The following is a 25,299-nucleotide window of genomic DNA, read 5'->3' on the forward strand; positions in this document are numbered from 1 at the left end:
AATTAAAGTAGGAAGAATCATGTTGGGTTGGAGTGGAACATATCAGAAGATTGGACGTCGAGCCGAAGAATCGGTCGACGTATTGACAAAAGGCTTCAGGCTATAGGTTCGGGAATCAGGCCAAGAAGAGCGGAAATTACACCAAGGAAAGTAGAGTTGCAGAGGTTAACTGGCCGATTGGGCAATAGGCTGCAAGAGAGGACGATTCACCGAAGAATCAGACGAAGCGTCAATGAACCAATGACATACCGGATAACATTTAATTCAAGCTTTGTAATAATTATCTAGATCGAAGTAGGTTTTAAGTATGTAGGATTAACTATGATAGCGATTAAGGCATAAAGCAAAATGAAGTCCCGGAGTCAAGAACGAGATTTCATTGGGAGTTCAAGAGTTCGTCGGAAGTCTAAACGTTTATTGGAAGTTTTGCTAGAAATAACCGAGAAGTCCAAGAGCTTACCAAAGAAGCTCGTTAGAACTCGTCAAGATGAATATCGTGAAGTCCAAGAGCTTGCCGGGAGTCCATTGGAACATTTGCCAAGAGATCGTCAGAAGTTCGTCGGAAGCTCGCCGAAAGAAACCTATACTTATTGGACTTATTTAGCTTAGTGTATATCTTAAAATTTATAGTTAGCATATAATTGAGTTTGGGCCAACTCAATTAAGGGTCAATTGGGCCCAAGTTTGGGTTATGTTGGGCCAAGTGAAAGACCCAAATAATGACCCAACAAGTGGCATCGTCGTGGCAAAGTCTCCGAGACTATGTCAAGCGATGGTACCACCAGTCTGGGCGGTGGTACCACCCAGACGCAATCTCCGAGAGACTGTCAAGTGGTGGCATCGCGCAATGGCAGGGTGTCAAGCGGTGGTATCGCCAGACTGGGCGGTGGTACCGCCCAGTGTCAGTGCTGCAGGCGATGATAACGCTAGTATCCTGAAAATCATGGATGAGACACTTTTAGGCTCCATGTTTGAATCCACTTAAGGCCTATAAATACCTCTCTCATCCCTGGTTAATATACATAAGCACAAAGAATTTAAAAGTGGGAAAACGTTGTAGTAATCACTTGAGAGATCCCCTCCTCTAATTCTAAGTTTAGAATTTTGTTTAGAGATAAGTGAGTGCTTGCAAAAAGTTATCTCCTAAACCTGTGAAAAGGAGAAGATGGGTATAAAAGGGTAGTTGGTCTTTGCCCATTGAAGGAAGACCGGTAGTGGAAGCCGATGGCCTCGAGTGAAGAGGAATCGAGAGTGGATATAGGTCACAACGATCGAACCACTATAAAATCGGTTTGCTGCCTTTTACTTTGTTCTTTACCTTTGCTGCAAATCATTTTACTTGCTCACTACTCTACTTCCTTATTATACGCTTATGAAAGTATTTTTAAGTTAACATCTTTCCGATCAGTTTTCAACGAACGAATATTTTTCAAAATCGACGTTTTTACCATTGTACTAATTCACACCCCCCCTTAGTGTCGACTCATTCCTAACAAAACATAACTTAAAGGGTAATATTGAATTATATAATAGTCAAGTTTGTGGTTAAAGGTTATACTCATATGGAATGCATAAACCATAATGAGATATTTTGTTTAGTTTTTAAATGAACTCATTAAGAATCATTATGATATTACTGACTCATTATAAGTTTGAGTTATATTATTAGGATATGAAAACAAGTTTTTTAATTGGGGATCTAGATTTATATGGGTTACCCTAAATGATTAGCAGATAAAATAAAAAAAATATAAAATTTGGTATGTAAATTAAAAAAATCTACTTATAACCTTAAACAAGCTTCTAAACAATGACATATAAAGTTTCTTGATATCATTATTTTATTCAGATTTAAGAAAAATATTATTGATCAGTATTTATATATGAAGATCAATGGGAGCAAGTTTATTATATTGGTTACATATATATGTAATATTTTGCTTGCTAGTAGTGATCTTAGTTTATTGTACTAAACTAAAAAAATTCTTACTAAAAATTTTAAGATGGTTGATATAAATAAAGCATCTTATGAGATATTTAAGGATAGTTCTCAATGATTATTATGAATGTTTTAGAAAAGATATATTGATTGAGTTGAGAGATTTAATATACAACCTTATTCAGCAAATGATAAAAGTAAAAGTTTCAGTCAAAATAAGTATTTTTAAAATAATTTTAATAAGAATCAGATAAAGAAAAATATTCTTTATGTATGCACAGTTGAAAGTCTATTATATGCTCAAGCATATGATAGATCACATATCAATTTTATAGTTAAAATATTATATTAATGCTAGAGTTACTTAGAAATGAAAATATTAAATGATTACAAAGAAAATAATAAGATATATGAAAGGGACGATGGATTATATGCTCATATATATATATATATATATATATATATATATATATATATATATATATATATATATATATATATATACATATATATATATACATATATATATATACATATATATATATACATATATATATATACATATATATATATATATGTATATGTATATATACATATATATATACATATATATATATATACATATATATATATATATATACATATATATATATACATATATATATATACATATATATATATATATACATATATATATACATATATATATATATATACATATATATATACATATATATATATATATATATATATATATATATATATATATATATATATATATATATATATATATATATATTAGCTTGAAATGATGATATTTTTCAAGTGTTGATTTTTATAAATTATCTCGATAATAAGAAATCTACTTTATAGTTTATATTTATTAATTAGGATAATTTATAGAAAAAAATATAAAGTAATATATTATTATATTATCAATAATATAAGTTGATTTTATGACATGTTTTGAGGCCACTAATTGAACTTCATGACTATGAAATTTTATCTCAATACTTGGTATAGTTAGATTCAATTGCCAAGTCACTAAGATATTTATGATATATCATAGTATTTTTTTTCTAAAAATAACAAGTACCATTATAGTTCTATGCATTACGGTATAAAGTACTTAATGATTAGATAAAAGAGTCCAAAAATAATTAATATCAATTAATAACTTAAGTTTTACTATATTGGTTGCTGATTCATTCACTTAGCACTTAAAACTTAAAGTGTTTGAAAGAACATGTTCTTATGATTGGATTTATGAGCAACCCATAAAAAATATGATGATGCTTGCTTGCTTAGATATTGTAATTGACATTGTTGCTTACGTACTTAAAGTTATTTGTTTCTGCTATCAATGTATGTACATATTATGGTTGAATGTCATGATAAGACAAATCACATAAGTTATTTTGAACTACATTAGGAAGGGCTAGTATTATTGTGCTACATAAAAAGAAGTATGACATTGATGACATACAACCACTATGACTAGTATTACTAGTCAAACTTAATAGTATTATTATATTTATTGGACTTGTTGGCTTGTTTTATAAAATTAATGTACACGTGCAAATGTTTTTCAAAAAAATTTAGAATCCAATTAGATAAAACTATTTTTAAATATTTATTTTTTTTATTTTAAAACTTTTTATATCTTATAAATTAATGGGCCAAGTGGAGAATATTAGATTATGTAACTCTATTTAGTTATGTATGATATATTATGCATATGATTGAATTTTGATACAATTATTGACTAATAGAAAGGAAGTCCAATTATGGTAGGATTCCTTAGGAGATGATATTGATGTGAGAGACTCTTCTAATTACATATCGTATATTCTCTACTCTCACTTATAAAAAGATATGATCTTTTAGGTATTAAAGACACACGACAAATACACAATAATCGAATATGCAAACACGCGAATATGAAAGTACATGAATGTATGGATAAGTGATATAATTGAGAGATTACATATCTTCTCTTATCTCCCTTACTCACGTGAACCAATTACGTTAGATTGATTCATGTGAACCAATTAATGAGAGATTACATATATTTTTATTTTATCTCTAAATCTATCGATCATAGTGGTTCAATGTAAAGTAGGAAAAGAGGAGAAGGTGAGTCTAGTTTAATAGAAGAGAAAAAAAAAAATTCTAGTGGTTCAATTAATGGTGCACTAATAGAAGAGAAAAAAAAAATTCTAAACAAAATCAAAAGTACACATCATAATATTTATATCTATTGTTAATTAATTTCAGATTTTTGATAATAAAGTTCTTCTGTTTAATAATAGCATTTTATTGTTTTATGCCAACTAATTGATTGTTGTTGTGTTTGGGATGAGTCAGTTTTTATTAACTAAGAAGGTAGAACACCTTTGCTTCCAATATTAACATGTCGAGATCAGAGAATATATCATTCGGAAGAGAATCATCATATATAAGTAATTATATCAACGTCTAAATAATCGTTTCTGAAGTAATAATACACTAATACCTTGGTTTCAAGTGATAAGAAGTCATTATAGTGTACTTATTCAGTTATAGAAAATAGTGTAACAATTTCAAGAAATACTATAAATGCTTAATAAGACACTTGTTATTATTATTTTAATGACATACAATATTAACATATAAATATCTTGGACTTTAAAATTGATATTGACATAATTTGCATTGAGAAGTATGATAAAACTTACATTTAGCTATTTCATGTAAGGAAATGCCACAATCATTATTCTAATTATCAACAATAAACAAAACACCACACTGAAATTTATACGATTAAACAATCATTTATGAGCAATATATGTACAATAGGAGGGAATTTCAAGTAATAAAAAATTAGTTTTAATGTTTTTAAACATCATTATAGTATTTTCGTTCAGATAAAAAAACACACTACAACTATTTTAAATGTTAAAATGATGTGCATTATAGTACTATCATGTACATATATGAATATACATTTTCACATAGAATGAGGAATACACTGTAAAAGTTGGAGTACATTTACACGTTTCACAAGTGATTGATAGCTGAACTGTATATTTGTGAAGATACTTCAAACACATCGGTAACAAGAAGTTTTAGTGAGTGGAGTATATACCGATAGGGTATATTTTGGCATCGCTACTGTAGATGTGGTCAACAGACATATTAGTGCAGACGTAGAACTTCAGGATCCAGATGAAGTGTCACGTCAAACATGCCACCTCGGACTTGGAACGATGATCACACCCTCCCGCATCATCCGGAGCCACACAAGAAAGCATCGTACCGACAAAAGGTGTTCCAGAAAGCTTAGAACGACACCATCCCGTACAAATCGAATGTAGGTCGCCCAAAGGTACGAACTCAATCGCCCAAGAAGTCAGTCGGTGCAGACAGATTGCGTACGATCGATCGTTGACCGCAAGTATAAAAGCCCCCCGATCAGCATCTGATAGGGGTGACCCTTCTACATAAAACCCACTTGATATTGATTTAATCGTCAAAGAGGCCAAGTCGAAAACCTCTCTCCTCCCGACTTAGGCAAGTGTACAGAAGCCTGATGATCACGAAGCAGACAACGTGCTCATTAGAGAGTGATGTCCGGAGCCAACCCAAGTTCAACCCGATTTGACAGAGGCTTAATCATCAGGATGATCTTGAACATTGGTAATCAGATTGAGCCATGCTGATACCTAGGCCACATGGCTAGGCAAGTTGGTTAACACATTTTGGTTTGGAGAGAAGAGAAAAGGAGCAACAATAAAAAACGATGCTATGTTATTCTACAAAATGAAGACTTGTAACACTAGTAGATTGCATGGGAGAGGTAAGAGTAGACGGGAGGGATGAGAAATGAGAAGAAGAGGTGAGAGCTGAGAGGAGAGGAGGAAGAAGCAGATTGGTCGAGAACATAGTATAGATCAATTCATCCATTTAGAATAATATATCTTATGGTTAATAGAGTGATCATCAAAAATTAATTTTTAATATTTTTAAGAATATGTTGAGTATTAAGAAAGGGAGAGGACACAAATTTAAAATTTTAAAAATGAAGATCGCCTAAAGAAATATAAGAGACATTATTCTTAATTGTCGACACCTGCCTAACAAAAATGAACCTACAACCATCCCATATTCTTAAAAGGAGGTTATTATTTTACAATCTTTTTTACTATTTATAATTTTATTTTTAAAAATATTAAATTATTCTTTTAAAAATAAATATAAAGATTCTATTCTTTTTCCTTCTAACCCTCCTCCTCCACATTCCTTTTCTTTTTTTTTCTTTTTCTTTCTCGAATTACAATATCGAGGGGTGATGAGCGGGTCGGGTGGGACCGATAAGGATGAAAATAAGAGGTTATATAAAAAAAATAAAATCGATAACATATTATTATTATTATTATTTAAAAATATTAATAATAAGAGATTATTAATAGTTAAGAGAGCCGTAAATAGAAAGCTTCTTCTAAAACCCATAACAATACAGCCCTCTCTCTCGCTCGTGGTCTGATGTGCTTTTGAATCCCTCCTTCCCCTCGAAGTCTTCAACCGTAATCTTTCCCCTCAATGAATTCGAAGCCCTAAGCCTCTCTCTACCTCCCTTCGAGCCCGTTCTTCGTCATCCATAGCGTCAAATTCCCGCTCGAATCCTCGATTTCTTTCCCGTTAGCTTGTGGTCGAATCGAGCAATGGACGGGGGCGATGGAGCTTACAGTTCTCGCACTGCGGAGGATGTCTTCCGCGACTTCAGAGGCCGAAGAGCCGGCATGATCAAGGCGCTCACAACCGGTGCTTAATCACTACATTTTTTCTTTTTCTAACGGATTTGTTTGATTCCTTGTTGTTTTTTCCTCGAAATCGATGTGTTAAACTTTTGCCTTTGCTGCTGCTGCAGATGTCGAAAAGTTCTACCAGCTGTGCGATCCAGGTGAAATGTTAGCGCCTTTCTTCGGTTTATTCCCTTTGGTTAGGTTTACGCCTCGCAGTGTTCTGTTGGTTCCAGGGTATTGTCCTTGATAGCAGTTAGTAGAATTTCTTGATCTATCATATAAACGGGTGATTGATGATTAATGGTATCTATATGCCATGTTCTGTGGGTCTCCTGTTACTGTGAATATATTCTTATTTTGTGTTGTATGTCCTGTAACTGGTCAATCACTGAGAGTGTACCACTCAGTCATTCTCCATATCAGTTTTTGGAGCTGTAGAGAGTCTTTTGAGACCTAGCTTGAGTAGGAAAATAGTTGGTCGAGTTCAACATAAGAATGAGGGCATAGAATAAGCAAGTCTAGTGAAAATAGAATCTCAATTTTAGGACTCTTATCATTATCCAGATCAGTTCTTGGAGTTGTAAGGACTCTCTTGAGATCTAGCTGAAGTAGGAAAACAGCTGGTCGAGTTCAACATATCAATGAGGACATAGAATAAGGATGGTTAGTGAAAAGGAAAAATACTTAATTTTGGTAAATAACAACTTTGCTTATTATCTGTTAATTGGTTGATTGATGATGAATGGAATCTGTATGTCATTTTCTCTGTCGATCACCTTTTTACTGGGAGTATATACTTAGTTTGTGATGTATGTCTTGTAACTGGTTAAGATCACTTATAATATACGGCTTCGTCATTATCCAGATAAGTTCTTGGAATTGTAGAGAGTCTAATAAGACTTAGCTTGATTAGGACAGTAGTTGCTCGGGTTTAACATAAAAATCAGGGCATAGAATATGGATTTGGATGGTGAACAATACTCAATTTTGGTAGATAGCAGGGTTTGCTATCTGTTTGTTACGGTGTTACCCTTGTCATATTGTTATTCTTCTCTTCATTCTTTTCTTATTCATTTTAGAATTTTTTCCTTCTCTAAGTATGCAGAAACAACTATTTCACTGTCATTCAGTCTTTAAGCAACAAGCTTAGATTCACAATTGATTTAATCTGATTTGTTTTCTTTTTGTTTACTTCTTCAGATATTGAGCGATGAACAAATGAAATTTGTTTATTGTCTTTTCTGCTTGTTTTAAGTGGTGGAATCCATCTATTGGCTTGTCATGCATCTCATATAATTAATTGATCAATTTTACAAATAACATACCCTTGATGATATTGATGGTTAGATGAATCACAATCTAGAAGTGCTACAGGAACTTTATTGTTAAACATGATTTATTTTTGTCTAGTTGGACTAATATGTTAATTGAGAATGTTGCATTTGGAGATGCAATTGCTATCATTTGGTTGCATGCATTCACAATTGAAGTATTTTTTGTTTCATCTCGTGCGTTTGGATCTTTTACATGATGTGTGGCAGCTCTCCAGGGTGGTGTTTGGAAGGATTTCATGAGTAAAATAGTACTTGGCAATTTTATTCATATATATTTTTTAGATTTTTTAATCCAGTCACTTCATTCAATTGTCCTACTGTACTTATCTTATTGTGTTGTTCCTATTAAATTGATAATGATGTTGTATTCCAAACACAACCAATTTATTAATTGGGTAACCTAACTCAATCTTTATGATCTGTTCAATAAAAATAAGTCATAATGTCCCAAATATTGGGGGTCACCTGAATCACAATGGATATTTGCCTGCCACTAAGCTGAGACAATAGCTGAAGTTAAATCAAGATTATTTAGATTCTTTTTATTTCTTACCGTAAATAATTCTCTACCTTTTCTTGCACCACTATCTTGATTGATTCTCTTTTGTCTTGTTACAAAACATTTATACCTTCTTTCAATTTGTCCATACCATTTTGGATGAATCTCCCTAATTTTGGACAAATCTCCCTAAGATGAAAACATGTTTAATTGTATTTTATTTTTTTAACTTGGCACATCCAAGTCAAATTATGTCCTTGATGGTCCTGGAAAGGAAAAAGGGTTACCCCATTTTCTACTCAAAACATTCTCACTTTAGCTACATTAAAAGAGGAGCACTGGATGATTACAGAAAATTCCTAATACCTAATACCCCTCACACTTTAGCAATCTAATCTTTATTCTATGAAGAATATCTTCATCAACCTCCCCTCTCGGTTGAATATTAGATTCAAGATACTAAAATAGTTTATTAAAATTACATATTATATATTTGGTCTTAACTTTGCTTAATTAAAAACCTTTAGAGCATGGAGTTTGTCTCCATAATTCAAATTTAAAATGAATCACAACTGGACTCTCATCAACCAAAACAAAATCTACAGTAAATAATATACACCATGATTGTCTAATCTGTATATGACTAGTAAGTTAAAATGGTAAACACTTGCAAGATACTTGAGGTAACCTTATAGTTATACAAAATTTGCTAGGCACAACCTCCAGTCCTAATGCCAGCAAACAATCTCCATTATACACATTCTGTCACATCAACCTTTACTAGATTTTCCATTTTTTTTATAAAACCCACCATAGTGAAAACCTAGAAAGTCAGACTTTTTTAAGTAAATAAAAATCATATGCAACTGTATCTTTTCTCTATAGTAATTCATAAATTACCTTAAAAATAAGTAGCTTTTGTGTTTTGGTCTTTTGAGCATAAAACCACATTGATTCTCATAAATATTCTGCACCTTATATTTCCTTGAGTCATCCTTTCCCAAATTTTTTTAAGAGAACTAACTGTTCACTATTAAGGAAATTGGTCCAGCTACAGAAACTGCAGCTTCTGCTACAAAAAAGAGAGATGCCATTGGTTCTTGATTGGTTAACAAGATGGTGGGCCAAAAGATTGCTTTGCTTGGCACATGAACCCATTTGTTAACATCATTTCCCTGCTTAGTACAGTCAATAAGCAGGTTTCTGATAGTCCAAGTTCTTCGCTCAGAGTTGTTTAGAATCTAGATCAATCTGTTAGCTTCCAGTCACCAAAATATGCTGGAGCTCTCTTTGCCTAGCCCAATTCAGCCCCTGGAACACAGCTCTACACTAGCTTTGATGGGGCTGTTAGGACTGACTGCTACTTTTCCTGCCGCCATGTCCTCCTCCTCCGTGTCTTTGATGCAAAAACCAGTGCCTCTACACATACCAAATTAACAACAAAAGAGCTATCACAATATATATATAGTACATTACCTGGTTGGAGACTCGGATGTTCCCAGTTGGGCAAATACCCCAAGCTCCCTCAGATGAGGCTATACTTTAGCTATGCTCACTGGCCCAGACCTGGACAATTGGTCCATATAGTGGCTGGGTGCAGAGTGTGGTTGCAATGCACAGTGTCATTTCTTTTCTTTTCCCAATAACAACCAGGGGCATAGGCTATAATGGCTCAAGTGATTTTGTTGGAGCAAACATCTAAATCCTTTCCCTTCTCCAACCAAGCCCCATTTTTCCAATCCTCTTAAGTAAAATAGTATCCTGAATGATGCTCCAAACAGAAATCATGTACCTATACTCAAAGGAGATGATTGACCGAGTCACAACTCACAACCTCCAAGTCAGACCAGACAGAGGCCCATGTAACAAGGCAAGCCTGTGCTAAATGAGTTTCCAGATAAAAAAAATTAACTTTAGGAACTATATCCAAACCTCACATTGCCTCCCTTCCACTTCAGCCTTCCAGTCCAGCTATCAGCTAGTTTTGCTTAAATTTGTAAAGACTCTTGCCTGAGGCATCCAATAAAGGGTGAGCAGCCCAAATTCAGCTGTCATCACTAGAAGCTAAGGGTATACGAATCCTGCAAATCCTCTTCGCTAAAACAGCATAAGCAGTTCATGAAGTTATTAAGAATTCCAACTACTTTTACAAATCAACTTAGAAACCAGAACCTCATCATCTCATCCATATTAAAAAAGGTGGGCCAGTTATTAAGAGGAATGCAGTCAAACCCGAGGGTTTTCCTATTTCCTACTACTGTACCATTACCCTTCCCCAAAGTTTAGTACTGTGACTCATTAGCTTAATTCTTATATGGTTTCAACAATTTTGAATATTTTTCCAAGTCTTCTAAATTGTTATTAGAAGCCATTTCGTTTGTCATACATCTTTTTTAATTTTCAGAATTTTTAAATAAACTAGTAAACCAAACTACCTCTCTCTAAACTCTTTGACTTCTCATCATATTATACTATTTTACCTATCTTCACCCTCTTTAATTTGTTTTAATTTTATGAACTAATCTATGATTTTGAAATTTATCACTACTGTTTATCGCTAAAATTAAGTTATCCAGAGAATGCTCATTAAATAATTTTTAAAAATAATCTCTTCATATTTTAAAAAATTCTATATCATTAATAATAATATGTACCTTTTGATCGTCATTCTTTATACGCTTAATTATCCTTATTCCTTTCCCTGGTTTTAGCAACATGGAAAATGTCCTTTTCCATATTTTAACTTACTAGCTTGTTGTAAAATTTATCAAATGCCTTCTAATTTGCTCTATATATATATATATATATATATATATATATATATATATATATATATAAGTTTCTTTTGCTTCGTTTTTTTACATATCTTCCAAAATTTTCTCATTTTTATAATTTTGTCAATCTTTAAAACATACTACTTTTAGTAGTTATTGCTTTTTGAACCTCCCCAAACCATCATCAGGTCTGCTATCTTGAAGCCACACTAGTTTGTTTAGATTCCCAAACGATTACGTTTGTCACACTTTTAAACTGTGTAGCTATGAAATTCCACATTATAATTGTATTATCCTAATCCAAATTCCCCATCCAAAATCCAAACCTTCTCTTTGATATCTACCAAGTACCAACTAGTTTTAGTAAAACTACTTCAATTTTTTATGCTCCATTTCCTCAAACATACATTTAAAACTATCAAAATATGTTGATTGGTCAAGCTTTTGCCATGTGTAATTTTACAATTCTTACACAAAATTAAATCTATCTATTTTTCTGATGAGACAAAATTTTATGTGTTTATAATTATGTCTACTTTTGTTAGTAATTAAAGCTCATTTTTTCCTTGAAATATGTATTAATGATTGTGAAAATATAGATGTAGCAAAATTTGAAATATTTCTGCCCCACCCCTTAAAGAAGAATTTTTGAAATAGGTTTGAGGTGCGTGGAGGATGGTATGGTATTATCATTAACTCATCTTTGACATGATTTAATTAATTTAAGCAATTTGATCGACAAATTTTAGTCGTGTTTTAACCACCTTTGACATGGGTTGACCCATATGTGATGGAAATCAAGGCATGTTTTGGGTTTGCACTTAGTGCGAAAAGTGAAATGCTATTCTGAATCCCTTTTGATTAAAATGGTGAACCTTGGATCGAACATGTTCTTCATTTTATTTATTATATTCTTTGCTTTTCTTTGGAATGGTTTTAGTAACTTAAAGGGTTTTTTTGCCATTGCCACATGACAATGTCTTCTATATTTTTACATTACTTGGAAAAGAAAGCCAAATTTTAAAAATAGGAAAGTCAATTTTATGTTTGATTGAAGATTCCAAGGCTTGAACAAGTACTTCATTCTTACAAGGGTGTTCAGTTTGATTAGAGAATCCTCAAAAAATGAAGCCTACATCAACTGCGGTGTAAAAAGGAAAGATTATCATCCAATTAAATTTGTATGTATTATTGTCCTTAATTTAAGAAAGTTGTTTAATAGACCTCAATTCAATGGATGTAATTCTTAATTGTAATTTTCTTGTTTTTATCTTCTTTATTCTTCTATTTTTTTTCTATTTGTTTCTTGTACTTAGGGAGTTTGTTAAAAGGAAAAAAGTGGTGTAATATGTATCATTAGTGAATGAATGAGTGAAAGAAGCACTTGGTCCTACAATATATGTGAGTGTGTGAGGCGACTATTCTCATGAAATTAGTTTCGAGGACTTGGAGCATGTCCAAGGCATTTCAATTATCCTACCTTTCATGTTTTTGTTATAACATAAGTCCTAAAGGCCTAAATTCCTTGTTGTCATATACTTAACTTTACACAATCCACTGATACTCAAAATTACTGAGAATTTAATGCTATTGGAGCTGCAAATCATTGGAGACTGGTGGATCAACCTCAACAATCAAGTAAAACTACTCAGGAATGATTGCCTTAATGCCTCTCTCTCTTCTCAGTTCTGTATGTATTTGAACTTGCGCTACTTTGTTTATCATTGTTGAAATGGTTTTTCTGGGAATCAGTTATTGGTCTGGCAAATTACTACCATACAACACCATTCATTATTATATTTTATTATATTATTCAATTATTTAAGGTGTTACATGTCAATGTCCCTGGTACTGTACCAGTCTAGTAGGTTACCAAAAATGGTATTAGATGGAGATTTAAGTTCTTTTAATTAATATGTATATCCAAATACCATTCATTTTAACATGTTTAACCTGGTGTTAAGGTTTTAAATATGTCATGTCCAAATGTCGAATCCATTTTGGTTAGATGCTGAGTACAGAAGAAAAGGCTTAAGAAGAGGTTAAGATCTTTTTGGTGGTGATTTCGGAAAACGAGACATCTTGATCAAACTCATGATCCTTGCTCATTAGGTTCTACACGTGTTTGCAAATGACTTCATGTATGATCATGATGTATTTGGAGAATTAGGAAAGTCAGAATAGAACAGAATAGATCAAACTCATCATCCTTGCTCATTATTCAACTAAAGATCCAATGTTATCTGAAGCTCAGAATGTCCTGAGTAGCCATGATTCAGAAGTATAAGTTTGTATAATCCAGATAATCCTAACAATTGCATGATTATCTGTAAATTTCCAAAAGCTACGGATGAAAGTCAACTGAGGATCATGAGAAAGAATAGGAAAGCTAATCAATAGATAAATTTCAGTTGAAGGTACTCTATTACATGTGAACATAAACTTTTTTCAAATTGCATGAAATGTGAACATAAACCAATAGATAAGAAACCAAATCTGATTGAATGTGAACATAAACTTTTTTCAAATTGCATGAAATGTTTTTTTTTATGGTGTCAAGAACTATGTTTTTTAAGAGTTTCTGACATTTTCGCCTTTTTCTTTTCTCAAATGGGTTTTGAATTACTGCAATGATGTAATATCAACACATTTAAAGAATTGTAACCTTGGTTTTCTTAGTTTACCCCTTTGGTATCTGAATCATGTTTCTAGAATTGTGCACCATGCTGTATGATACATGTTCATTTAAGCTTTCCTGTCCGTATATGTAGAAGACCTTTGCATCAGGCTGTTGCTGGATTGTTATGCGGTTTATACATTTACATCTGTTGTTTAACTAACGAAGTATCTTCACAGCTTATTGTTGTTGTTATTGATGCAACTACTAATAATGTGATTATATTTGCAGAAAAGGAGAATTTATGTCTTTATGGGCTTCCTAATGAGACTTGGGAAGTAACCTTGCCTGCTGAGGAAGTACCTCCAGAACTTCCTGAGCCAGCCTTGGGAATCAACTTTGCACGAGATGGTATGGATGAAAAGGACTGGCTTGCCCTAGTTGCAGTCCACAGCGATGCATGGTTACTTGCCGTTGCCTTCTATTTTGGCGCACGTTTTGGATTCGATAAAGAATCCAGGTAATGTTTATCTGACTGGAGCTAAGGCAAGTCACCTTAGTAATGATGAATTTATTTCTCAGTCTATTCAGTGGTTGATGCATTTACTGGTCAATTCACTTCTTTCTAAGTTAAATACACTTAAGTAGGTTATCGTAATTGTATCATGCTTCGGCCATACAAGTAATAACAACCACATGGTTGCCTTTTGCATTTGTAAGATTGAGAATGCTTATACAATTGTGCTACATAATTGGTCTTTGTAGGTTTATAAATGCATATTTGAGGAATTACCTAACTTTTTTATGGTTTTAATCAAGGTTCGTCGTACCGTATCGTACTGGTGTTTCGACCCGGGCTTGGTACGGTATGGTACCGGTGTACCGGGCAGTACATCAGGGCATACCGAGCGGTACACCCTGATGTACCGAATAATTTTATATTTTTTTTATATTGTAGCAGTGTTATATTATAGTACTGTAGCACTGTAGCTGCGATACAGTATAATACTGTAGCACTGTAGCGGTACTGGGCGGTCTGTGTACCGGTAACCTGTCGGACCGGTACGTACCACCCGGTATGGGCGGTACGTTTCGGTATGACAGACCTTGGTTTTAATTGTGTTAGCCAGTTGATAGTTTTGTTTAACTTCTATAGGTTGGGTGGATTATGACACTCTGACATTTGGTATTTTATGATATTGGTATTCGATTTTTATATATGAGCTACTATGTGATTGACTGCATATTATTTTTTTGTCACCATCTCATCCTTTTGTTGCAAGCTGTTGGTGGTTAAAACAGAGCTATCTCGTACTTGGGTAGTATAGACATCACAATTGAATGATTGTTAAAGGTGATGATCATAGATCATTGAAATGTTGTAATACACATGCCAGTCTGTTGATTCCATGGATCGGGGATTGTGTTGGGTTTGGTTAAGTCCGTGTTCTTGATTTTTCATGAGATTATGAGGAACATTCACCAATCAGTGGGAATGTGCCTAATCAGGCTGTTGTCACCAACCTTAGTGCTGATCATTTATGCCAGTTCTGATCAATATTGCTGATCCTGGTTCTTGTTGCACATCTTTGCAATTTTATTTGAATATTATTTATTTTTTCGTCATTTTTACTGTTTACGAAAAAAAAGGTGATCATGTTAGGCAAATTCAAACCAATTTTCTTACTAACTTTTATGATCTTTCTAAACTCTATCCTAATTCTGCATCAGTGGAACTGATGTTTTTTTTCTTTGTAATTGTTCAAAACTCGTTGCCCTTAAGACTATTACAAGAACGAGTCTGTTGTTCACAAGTAGGAATCCTCATATCACCATTTTTCTTGATGATAGTATGCAATGTTTTGAAAAGGTGCTCAGGCGCTCGGGCAAGGCAAGCCAAGGCTCGAGCACCTTGAAGAGGGTTCGGGCGAGTTGCTTTAAAGAGGCACAACTTGAGTGAACGCCTTGACCCAAGCGCTAGGTGACTCAAGCGTGCCACCTGAGTCAATCAAATTAGATTAGTCCGTTCAACTACTTACCACCCCACACCCACCCCTCGTCGCTTGACCCTTTTTGCTAGCCGAAGAGAGAGCCTACATCGCCTTCGCCATATTATCACACACGGTCGTCGCGCGCACCCGCAACATCTTCACTCAACAAATTGTTTGTCGCTTTTGCATGCTTGTACAGATGCTTAGTAGTATGTTTTGCCTTGGTTTTGTGTGTTTTACTTGAAGAATGTAAGTAAGAATAGTTCGTAGTGCTGCAATGCAATTGCTCACCACAACGGGCAAAATTGCCCCAAAATGGCTTCGTTTTCGCATGCCACGACCTGTTTTCTACAAGCCGTGGTGCGGTGTAAAACGTCAATAAGCTTAGACCCTTGGAACCCTCGGGTAGCACAGGGGTGGATGGGGCTTCGAGGTAGTGTCGGGCATTGATCGATTTACATAAGTTCGTACATTAAGTTAATGGGAACTTGCCATTGCGCTTGACACCTGGTGAGCAGTTGTTTGTGGACTTGTGACTGTTCGTTTTGCCTTCTAAAGTCCTTGTTTTCACCTTCATCTCTTTTTTCTCTTGTACACCAAGTGTTTACTGAATTGCTTGTAAAGCTACCCTCTTCGCGAGATATCGGGATTTGTTTGTTGCTTGCTTTCGAACTAATCAACTTGCCCTTTTACAGGTCCTACGAAACCTGAGCGAGGTTGCAACTAAGCTGACCCTTTACGAATTTTCACGAACAAAATTGTAAAGGGGGTGTTTGATGCAATGCTCATGTATGTCCGAGTCTTTCGGTTTTGTTCATACTTTGTATAGTATGTAAAGGGTTGACAGTAGACTTAGCAGCCCCATTTTCTTTGGTTTTGGTGGTCGTCTTAGGTTTGCAAACAAAGGTTGTGTCATGTGAGCACTTGTGGGGATTTCGGTCTATAGTGAATCATTTTGGACCTTTTGTTGTGTGACCGTTCAAAGCTTGTGAAATTTGTTTGTAATTTGCATTGGCTATAAAGTGTTTGTTGAAATGATTGCTTGTGGATCCTGAGTGAAATGCTTTCTCTAATCCGTTTTCTCTTTTGTAGGTCCTAAGGGACCATAGGAGGTTTCGGGGAGGCTGACCTTTGCGGACGGACACGTAAGGGTGCCGCACGACTTAGGAAAAATCAGCTTAGTGCGTGACATATGGTATCAGAGTGGGATAAGCATACATAGAAACACTTGGCATGCAAACGTGAGAGACCTAGCGGGGTTGCGTTGAGGGCAGTTAGCACGCGCGACTGTTTAGGGGAAACAAGCATGGAGATGTAGGGAAAAGGAGTTGCTCAGGAGAGTGGGCATCTGAGATTGACATTCGGAGTAATGGCTAACCCTTCGCGCAAGAGGTACCATGAGGATAAGTAAGCTGAGAAGAATGCGTAGTGCACAAAGGTTGGGATGGCTAAGTATGAGCTACGACTCGATGTTGGCTACCATACTTGATGGTGTTCAAGGCAAGTAAGGCGCTTGATAAAGGATGAGACCGTGCAAAGTGGAATGGGTTGCTTAACAATCGAAAGAGTTATGCAAAGCTCACAGAGGTGAGGGGAATTGCTAATTCGAAGAATTAAGTATTCATGCAAGGGCTTGTATGCAGACGATGGAATATTCGTGGCCATCCCAAGGCGACCGAAATTCGGCGTTATGAAGCATTGAAACTTTCTCTTCGGCATGAGAAGGATACGTCCGTAGGAGGCTGAAGTGTGTAGCGCGTTCAACATGTTGCTAGGCCTTGAGGTGTGCAGCAGGGGTTATATTGGCGAGGAGTCCTAATCTAGCAGGTGTATTTGCGGGGGCAGACAATGCACAGTTTGCTCAGCAACGCGGAGAAGTTCAAGGGGATGGTGGTCTTCGAAACTTTTAGAGGGAAGGATGAAGAAGAAGTTGCTCCCAACGAGACAGATTCCTTGGAGAGATAAGTCATAGTTCTCCAAAGGGAGAATCATGTGCAACAGACGGCACATATTGAGGAGTACCTCAAGACAACAACCCCACAAAGCTCAATGGACCTAGTGAGCGACGAGGAGTCGTCGCATGATCTCGCATGAGGTAATGCATTATGAGATCAAGTGGGGGAGTGACCTAAAGTAACACAAAATGAAGTTACACTTAGAGTCGATATAGAGATTAGACTCAAGGGAGGGCTGACTCATAGAATGGTGGGCGTGAGGGCGACCATCAACTCAATACAAATTGAGGAGCGGAGCAACTTGGGTATAACTTGGTGAAGTACCCAAGCCGCATGAAGAGAGTCGACATAGAAGATAGAACATGAAGCGAAGACATGAAGCTTTCCTTAGACAGAGGTCAAGGGCATGAACTCTTGTAGAGGAAAGAGTTGGATTATGTTATTCCATGGGTTCCTTATTCTGATGGAGCAGACTCATCCTGCATGGTGCCAAAGACGGAGGGAGCTTCGAGGCACATGCACCTTATCTTGGTGAAGCATTTGACGGAGGAACTAAGACGATTCAACTTGTGACAGCGAAGCTGGGTTTAGAAGGCCTTGGCACAGGGCAAGAGGACACGGAAGCCGGTACTCTTGAAGAATACGTCACAGTGCTACCATTCGAGTTGCTGTGAAGGAATCAGTGCGAAGTGGAGATTGTGCTAGTGGGGGCAGAGGACCAGGATCCAAACAATGGTGCACCAATTTCAGCGAAGTCGGTGGACTTTAGGAGCTGCTAGGCGGGGGACTGTCCTAGAGCTATGCTTCGTTGGTGTGACTCGAGCGGGTGGACGAAGGTCGATTGACAAAGGAGCGAACACAATCGAAGGTGGAAGAGGTCTTGTGATATGTTGGCAGAGGCCACACATAGAGGGATCGCAATCCGAGTTCTTCCCACAATGATTAGAATGCAATGGAGATGTCACTAGGAGACAACATGGTGCAGCGGATCGTGGTGGAACAATTCGTGGCAATGCGATACACACGAAACTAGTCCCATGAGGAACTACATCATACAAAGGTATGATTAAGAGCTACTGGGAGCTCTACTTCGGTGAATAACATGATGGTAAGAAAGGCTATGGATTAAATGACTGAATGCCATGGTATCGCAGAGGCAGGTCTTCCGTGTGTGTATCAAATTTTACATCGGATGAAAGCCTTGGTCATTAGCATAAGGGGGCTGTGTACCACCGAGGGAGAATTTCGAATGCAAGTACCAGTGAGTCCCTAGGGGGGGACTTGATCATGTAGAGGTATGATCGGAGCGGTTGGAGAGTTGGACTACTCCAGAACTCATATTTGCTAAAGGGAGCCCGACAAGTTAGGGGACAAGGTCGAGTAAGCGAACGTTGCTGTCAAGGAAGCTAAGGAGAACAGAATTGACATGAGCCCTGTAACAAGATGGCGGAGGCCATGCATGGGAGTTGCAATCAACCTTTCCATCGACCAAGGGGAACTATTTGAAGAACATAGAGGTGTTGAAGCAGAAGGTCGAAAGGGGCAAGGAAGCGACGATGAGTCCAGAGGGACTTAGCTACCCAAAACCAAGCATTGGTTAGAAAGGAGGTGGACTCGAAGGAGTGCCATAGTGCCACAGAGGCAGATATACCAATCGCAAAGAAAGGGACGCAGATGCGAGGTGACGGATGGTAGGACCATGGGCATAGCGTCGTCATGGTATCGCAGAGGCGGGACTTCCGTGAAGTCATCGATACCTTGTTCTCATGGAGGGAGAATGCTTGGTCATGAAAGAGGCCGAGGAGGTGGAGAATGCAGATGCAAACTTCAAGTATCGAGACAAGGCTGAAGGGCAGAGGCCAAGGAACTTCATAAGACCGGTATCAACGAGCTTCTCATCAAGATAGCCGAAAGTGGACTTCGAATCAATGCAAGAGTGCTTGACCAAGGAACGAAGTAGGCAGTACACAGTGCTGTACCTTTGCGACTTAGAAGAGTAGGCAACAAAGATGATAGAGAAGATGGTACAATCCCAAAGGCGACCAAAACTATTAGAGACTTGCTCTAAGTTGGGGTGAAAAATTCTTGCATTCTAGAAGTTCGATGACATTGAGAAGGTGAATCACAGTAGCTAATTCAACGCAAGGAGTGCAAATACTTCGAGTGCTTCAGAAGTGTGAGCAAAAGAGCAGGCGAAGGCTAGTAACCAGCTCGATGCATGGAGTACAACCCTCGAGGAGGCAGGTGAAGTCAAGTAACCTTTGCCTTCTCAACTCTTAAGAGAATGGGCGAAATCGAGTACCCCTATTCTCTTATCTATCCAGCACAGGTTCAAAGACCTTTCGAAGCAACCTAATGGAAAACAATAGTTGTCAAATCCTCACCAATGGTGATCGGTGCTATTGAGAGTAGTTTATATCTGCTTCATTTTCCAATAGAATGCCAATCGAAAGCGGAAGTGATGCGAACCTACTTGGAAGTGATGGCTAAATGGAAGAAGAATCGATGGGCAAATTTTACGGATGAAGGATCTAAAAACTTTAAAGTCTGCGAGGCGATGCTCGTTAAAGCTCCAACAAGCATCCACCTACTTCAAGTGACATGAGGCATTTGAGAGACTAGCGTATACCAAGGATGGACTTTTCCTTCATTTGAGGGATCCACAGGAAACAACAGGAATCAACACAACTCAGTCGACCCTACACCAGAGTCAGAGTCATTGGCGAGTTGAAGCAGCACGACGGATCAAAGTTCGACTACTCAACAATAGCGACGGAGTGTAGCTGGGAGCCAAGAGGCGTATTATAACTAGAGCAAAAGATTGAAGACTCAGCAAAGGCGAGGAGATGCAGTGTCTGCAAAGGCTTTGACGAGGACGTCGAAGGAATAAATGGGGGAGAATGTCACAGACAAAATTGTAAATGAGGTGTTTGATGTAATGTTCATGTATGTCCGTGTTTTTCAGTTTTGTTTATGCTTTGCACAGCATATAAAGGGTTGACAGTAGGCTTAGCAGCTCCATTTTCTTTGGTTTTGGTGGTCGTCTTAGGCTTGCAAACAAAGGTTGTGTCATGTGGGCACTTGTGGGGATTTTGGTTTGTAGTGGATCATTTTGGATCTTTTGTTATGCAACCGTTCAGAGCCTGTGAAGTCTGTTTGTAATTTGCATTAGCTATGAAGTGTTTGTTGGATCGCGAGTAAAATGCTTTCTCTAGCCCGTTTTCTCTTTTGTAGGTCCTAAGGGACCATAAGAGGTTGCGAGGAGGCTGACCCTTTGTGGATGGGTAACGTAAGGGCCTTTTATGACTTCGGCAATCCCAGCTAAGTTTGAGAAGTTGGTGCAAGGGTGTTTCATGACTTCGGCAATTTCAGCTAAGCCCGTGACTTTGCTGCAAGGGTGCCTCATGACTTAGGCAATTTCAGCTAAGTCTGTGACAATATGTCGTTGGTCGCCCTCTTCCTTTGTCTTATGCCATCGACTACAACCTTCCTTAGCCCTATGTCGTCGTTGTGTATTGCTTCGTTCCTCTGCCATACGATGTCGATTGCCCTCTTCCTTTGCCTTTATATTGTTGACCACGAGCTTCCTCTACCCTATGTAGTTGTTGTGTGTTGCTTTGTTCCTCCACCGTACGTCATCGATTGCCCTCTTCCTTTGCCTTACACTGTCATTTGTGGCCTTCCTCCGCACTATGCACCATCGTAGCCGTGTGAATCCTGTGTGCCATAGTCTGCTGCCTTCCTCCTCGGCTTCTCCATATACATTGCTACCTTTCTCTGCCAACTGGTGATTGTCATCTTGTCCATCTCCTCTTCTCCTTTTAAGTCTATAGTTGACAAAAGTTTTCTAGTAACTTATATTTCAAACGTACAGGAGCCTGATACTTTTCCATCTATTCCCTTCCATGGCATGGTTTGGATCAAGGACTGAAATTTCGTATCATACCGAAATTTCGAGACTTATTCAGTACGGTACGATACTGTATACCGAGCGGTATATTTCGGTATACTGCTCTGTATATATATATATATATATATATATATATATATAAAGGTAAACTGCTCGGTTTACCTCTATGCGGGGCGACATCGGAGATAAAAAAAAAATGCGACGTCGTAGATTAAAAAAAAAAATTGTGAAGTTGCCGGCGACGTTATAGATAAATAAAAAAAAAATTTCGACGTCGTCGAGGCGATGTTGCGGATAAAAAAAAAATTGCAGGCGACGTCGCCTGAGAAGAGAAGAACAAAAAAAAAAAAATCTTCGCCTCTCTCCACCCTGCGACGCCGATGCCTCTTCTACCACACGTAGATGAGAAGTCGCCGATATACGAGGAGAAGAGCGGCAATCTCCAAGATCTCCCTTTTTTTTCCTATTTCTTGCTTTCCCTTCTCCCTCTTCTTTCTTCTCCCTCGGTCACCGTCAACGATAACACCTCAATCGACGGTACCGCTCGGTTGCGGGCGGTCCGTGTACCGGTCTGCTGACGGACCGGTACGGGCGGGATCATTTGGTATTGCAGACCTTGGTTTGGATAATTCAATAGGTAGGTTAATGGATTTGTTTGTAGTGTGGTTCATTTGTGCTTTCTGTATTTATAACTGAAACAACATCAGAAATATTGAATGACTTTGTTGGGTTTAGAATATGGTATTAGGTGTTCTGGAAGGGCATGTGGAGCAAAAATATTTGTGCTATTTTCATTATTTCTTTTTTGTTTCTGTCAAAGTTTGTTAACTTCTTTATGAATCTTTTGATTTGTGATCATTGTAAAGGTTTACTTTTTATTTTCATAATGCTAATGCATGCATTCTTTGGATCTAACTATTTCTCTTTTTTCACTAGAAAGAAGTTGAGGGACTTATTTCAGTTGATCATATTTATCAATCGTGATATATTTTATAAATTTTAATATCCAGGAGCGTCTCGTTTTGCTTCCTTCGAGCATTTTGGCACATTGACGCCTTTTAGTGCCTAGTGCTTTTTCAAACATTAAAGTATGATCCTATTTGTTTGTTTGCTTGTTACTTATTCATTTCATATTTTTGGATAAGTTTTTACCCTGCATACTATTAACAAAAGTGCCTCCATTTGTCTCTAGGAATTTGAATATGTTCTTGCCTTAATCTGTTTTTGCATTCATAAATTTTTCTTTCTTTTTTTTTTCTTTTCTTCTTTTTTTTTTTTTTCAGTTTTTAACAGTCTTTTTTGTTGTATGAAACCAATAAAACTTCTTATATTGTTGTTTACCTTTATAAATATGCGCCATCTGGAGGGTTTTGCCCTTGTTCAATTTTCCATAGTTAATAATGGACCATAATTTATTTTCTTAGATATCTTTTGATTGCCACAAAGGAGTATCTTGCATCTAGCTGCTGATCAATTAGACATACTTGTTTTGTACTTTTTATTATTTTGACATTCTTGTGTGTTTAGAACATTTGTTTTTACAGAAAAAAGTCCCTATCTGTTCTGAGTAATGAATTAACCTAATCAGACTTAAACCAGCTCACTATCAGATCAGATCCTTTTATTCTTTCTTGGTTCAGTTGCATAGCACCTTGTCTAAAAAATAACAAAAAACTGGCCATTCAGATGTCTGGCTAGCACCCCTCATGTTCCTGAAAATCAAATCGTTGGTTTGTTTTAGCTCATAAACAAGGATTGTAATATCATACCAGGGTACTGTACTAGTCCCCGGTTGGACCAATATGTACCAATTGTTACTGTTGTACCATCACATGATACACCTGTACCAAAGGTTAAAAAATGAACAAGAAGAAAAAGAAGACGAAGGAATAGGTAGCGATGGAGAAAGAGGAAGTAAGAAGAGGACGCTTGGAGGAAGAGGAAGGAAGAAGAAAAGAGTGAATTATGGTGTTATACTATTGGATATATCTGATATTTCTCGGTTTTGTTTTCTCATTTCCAGCATTCTTTGTAGATCCACTTGTTAAGAAATTGCTAATTTCTGATATCATGTTCTCTCTGTTTTTGTAATTATTTCAGGAGGCGGCTTTTCAATATGATTAACAATCTCCCTACCATATATGAAGTTGTAACTGGTACCACAAAGAGACAGTTCAAGGAAAAGACCTCTAACAGCAGCAGCAAGAACAAGTCAAGCTCAAAGATGGTAAATTCTTTTTACGTTACATTTTTTCCCTTTAATTTATCTGTTTATTTGCAATATCTATTGCATGTATGCCTTCAGCAGTCAAGACCGGCAGAGTCCCAAACCAAGGCTTTAAGGATGCCAACTCCAAGAGAAGATGAAGAAAGTGGTGCAGATGAAGAGGAAGATGAACAGGAGCATGAGAACACTTTATGTGGTGCCTGTGGAGACAATTATGCTAATGATGAGTTCTGGATATGCTGTGATGTATGTGAGAGATGGTTTCATGGGAAGTGTGTCAAGATCACCCCTGCCCGAGCTGAGCACATCAAGCAGTACAAGTGCCCGAGTTGTAGCAATAAGAGGGCTAGAGCATGAAACAAGAAATGTTTTGGATTATTTGCCAATTCTTCAGTACCGTTGGAAAACAACATGTGCAGAAAACAGCAGACATGTAAGCCCAAGTTTAGTTAGGTCTAGACTTTGTTTCCTCATGTCCTTGTTCGGTATGTAGTTAACTAGTGCCGTCTATTTGCACAAGGGCTCGTGTATGGGTGTGTTAGGTAATCTTTTATTTGCTGAATATAACTTGGTCCATTATGGTAGGGGCTCAGATTTAGCAGCATTGTATTTTTTTGAGAATGAAAATCAAATTAGTATGTTTGTCTAATGATTTTTCTCCCTCTGATTGGTTGGCTTTCGACTTTCTTTTGACTCATTTGTGATTGATTGATCATCACAATTCATGTTATAGTTGCAAAGTTAGTAAAGGATTTCATGTAAGCTCCTTTGTTTTAGTTGGTGCTTTTTCCTTGCTGACTGGTTTGTGATAAATGGTGTTCTAAAAAATTAGCTGTTTAACTGAGGTAATCCAAGTTTACAGTTTTATCATTTTTTTAATTAAATATTGCTCCATGTCATTAGCCGATCCTTCCCACCACATATTTTCTCACATCTTTTAAGAATGTGTCAAATGTTCTCATCAAGAAAGTGCTCGGAATATTGCTTATTATTTGGAGATTTTGACTGGAACAACAAACCAATTGCTTTATAATCTTGCAAAGGAAAAGCATTTTGTTGCTTGATATTACATTACTGGATAAACTCCTGGAGTTTTATTGTATTGTTTTTATGACGGCTTAGATGAGAAACAATGGAATGGAAGGTGGTTCGCATAAGTTGATCAAGGAACTAAATGAATGGTGAATTCTTCGATGCTCAAAATATAGTATAGTAGGATGTCCGGATCTTTCGTACATGGAAACGAATTTAATGCTGGAATCATGTGTA

The 25,299-nt window shown here is 36.6% G+C and overlaps 1 protein-coding gene across 2 annotated transcripts; it reads left to right on the forward strand.

Annotated features, from left to right (window-relative positions):
- Positions 1 to 6,427: 6,427 nt before the first annotated feature.
- LOC135628539 (PHD finger protein ALFIN-LIKE 8-like) lies at positions 6,428 to 24,679 on the forward strand. 2 transcript variants are annotated; one of them, XM_065135269.1, is made up of 5 exons: positions 6,428 to 6,742; positions 6,849 to 6,881; positions 14,239 to 14,467; positions 23,904 to 24,030; positions 24,109 to 24,679. In XM_065135269.1, exons 1-5 carry the CDS (start codon positions 6,643 to 6,645, stop codon positions 24,385 to 24,387), a joined length of 768 nt encoding a protein of 255 aa, XP_064991341.1. In that variant the 5' UTR covers positions 6,428 to 6,642; the 3' UTR covers positions 24,388 to 24,679. The 2 variants fall into 2 exon arrangements, with proteins under 2 accessions (XP_064991341.1, XP_064991342.1); XM_065135270.1 differs by having other exon boundaries at positions 24,112 to 24,679.
- Positions 24,680 to 25,299: the final 620 nt, after the last annotated feature.

The sequence above is a fragment of the Musa acuminata genome, chromosome BXJ3-1 (assembly GCF_036884655.1).
Source record: "Musa acuminata AAA Group cultivar baxijiao chromosome BXJ3-1, Cavendish_Baxijiao_AAA, whole genome shotgun sequence".
Lineage (NCBI taxonomy): Eukaryota > Viridiplantae > Streptophyta > Magnoliopsida > Zingiberales > Musaceae > Musa > Musa acuminata.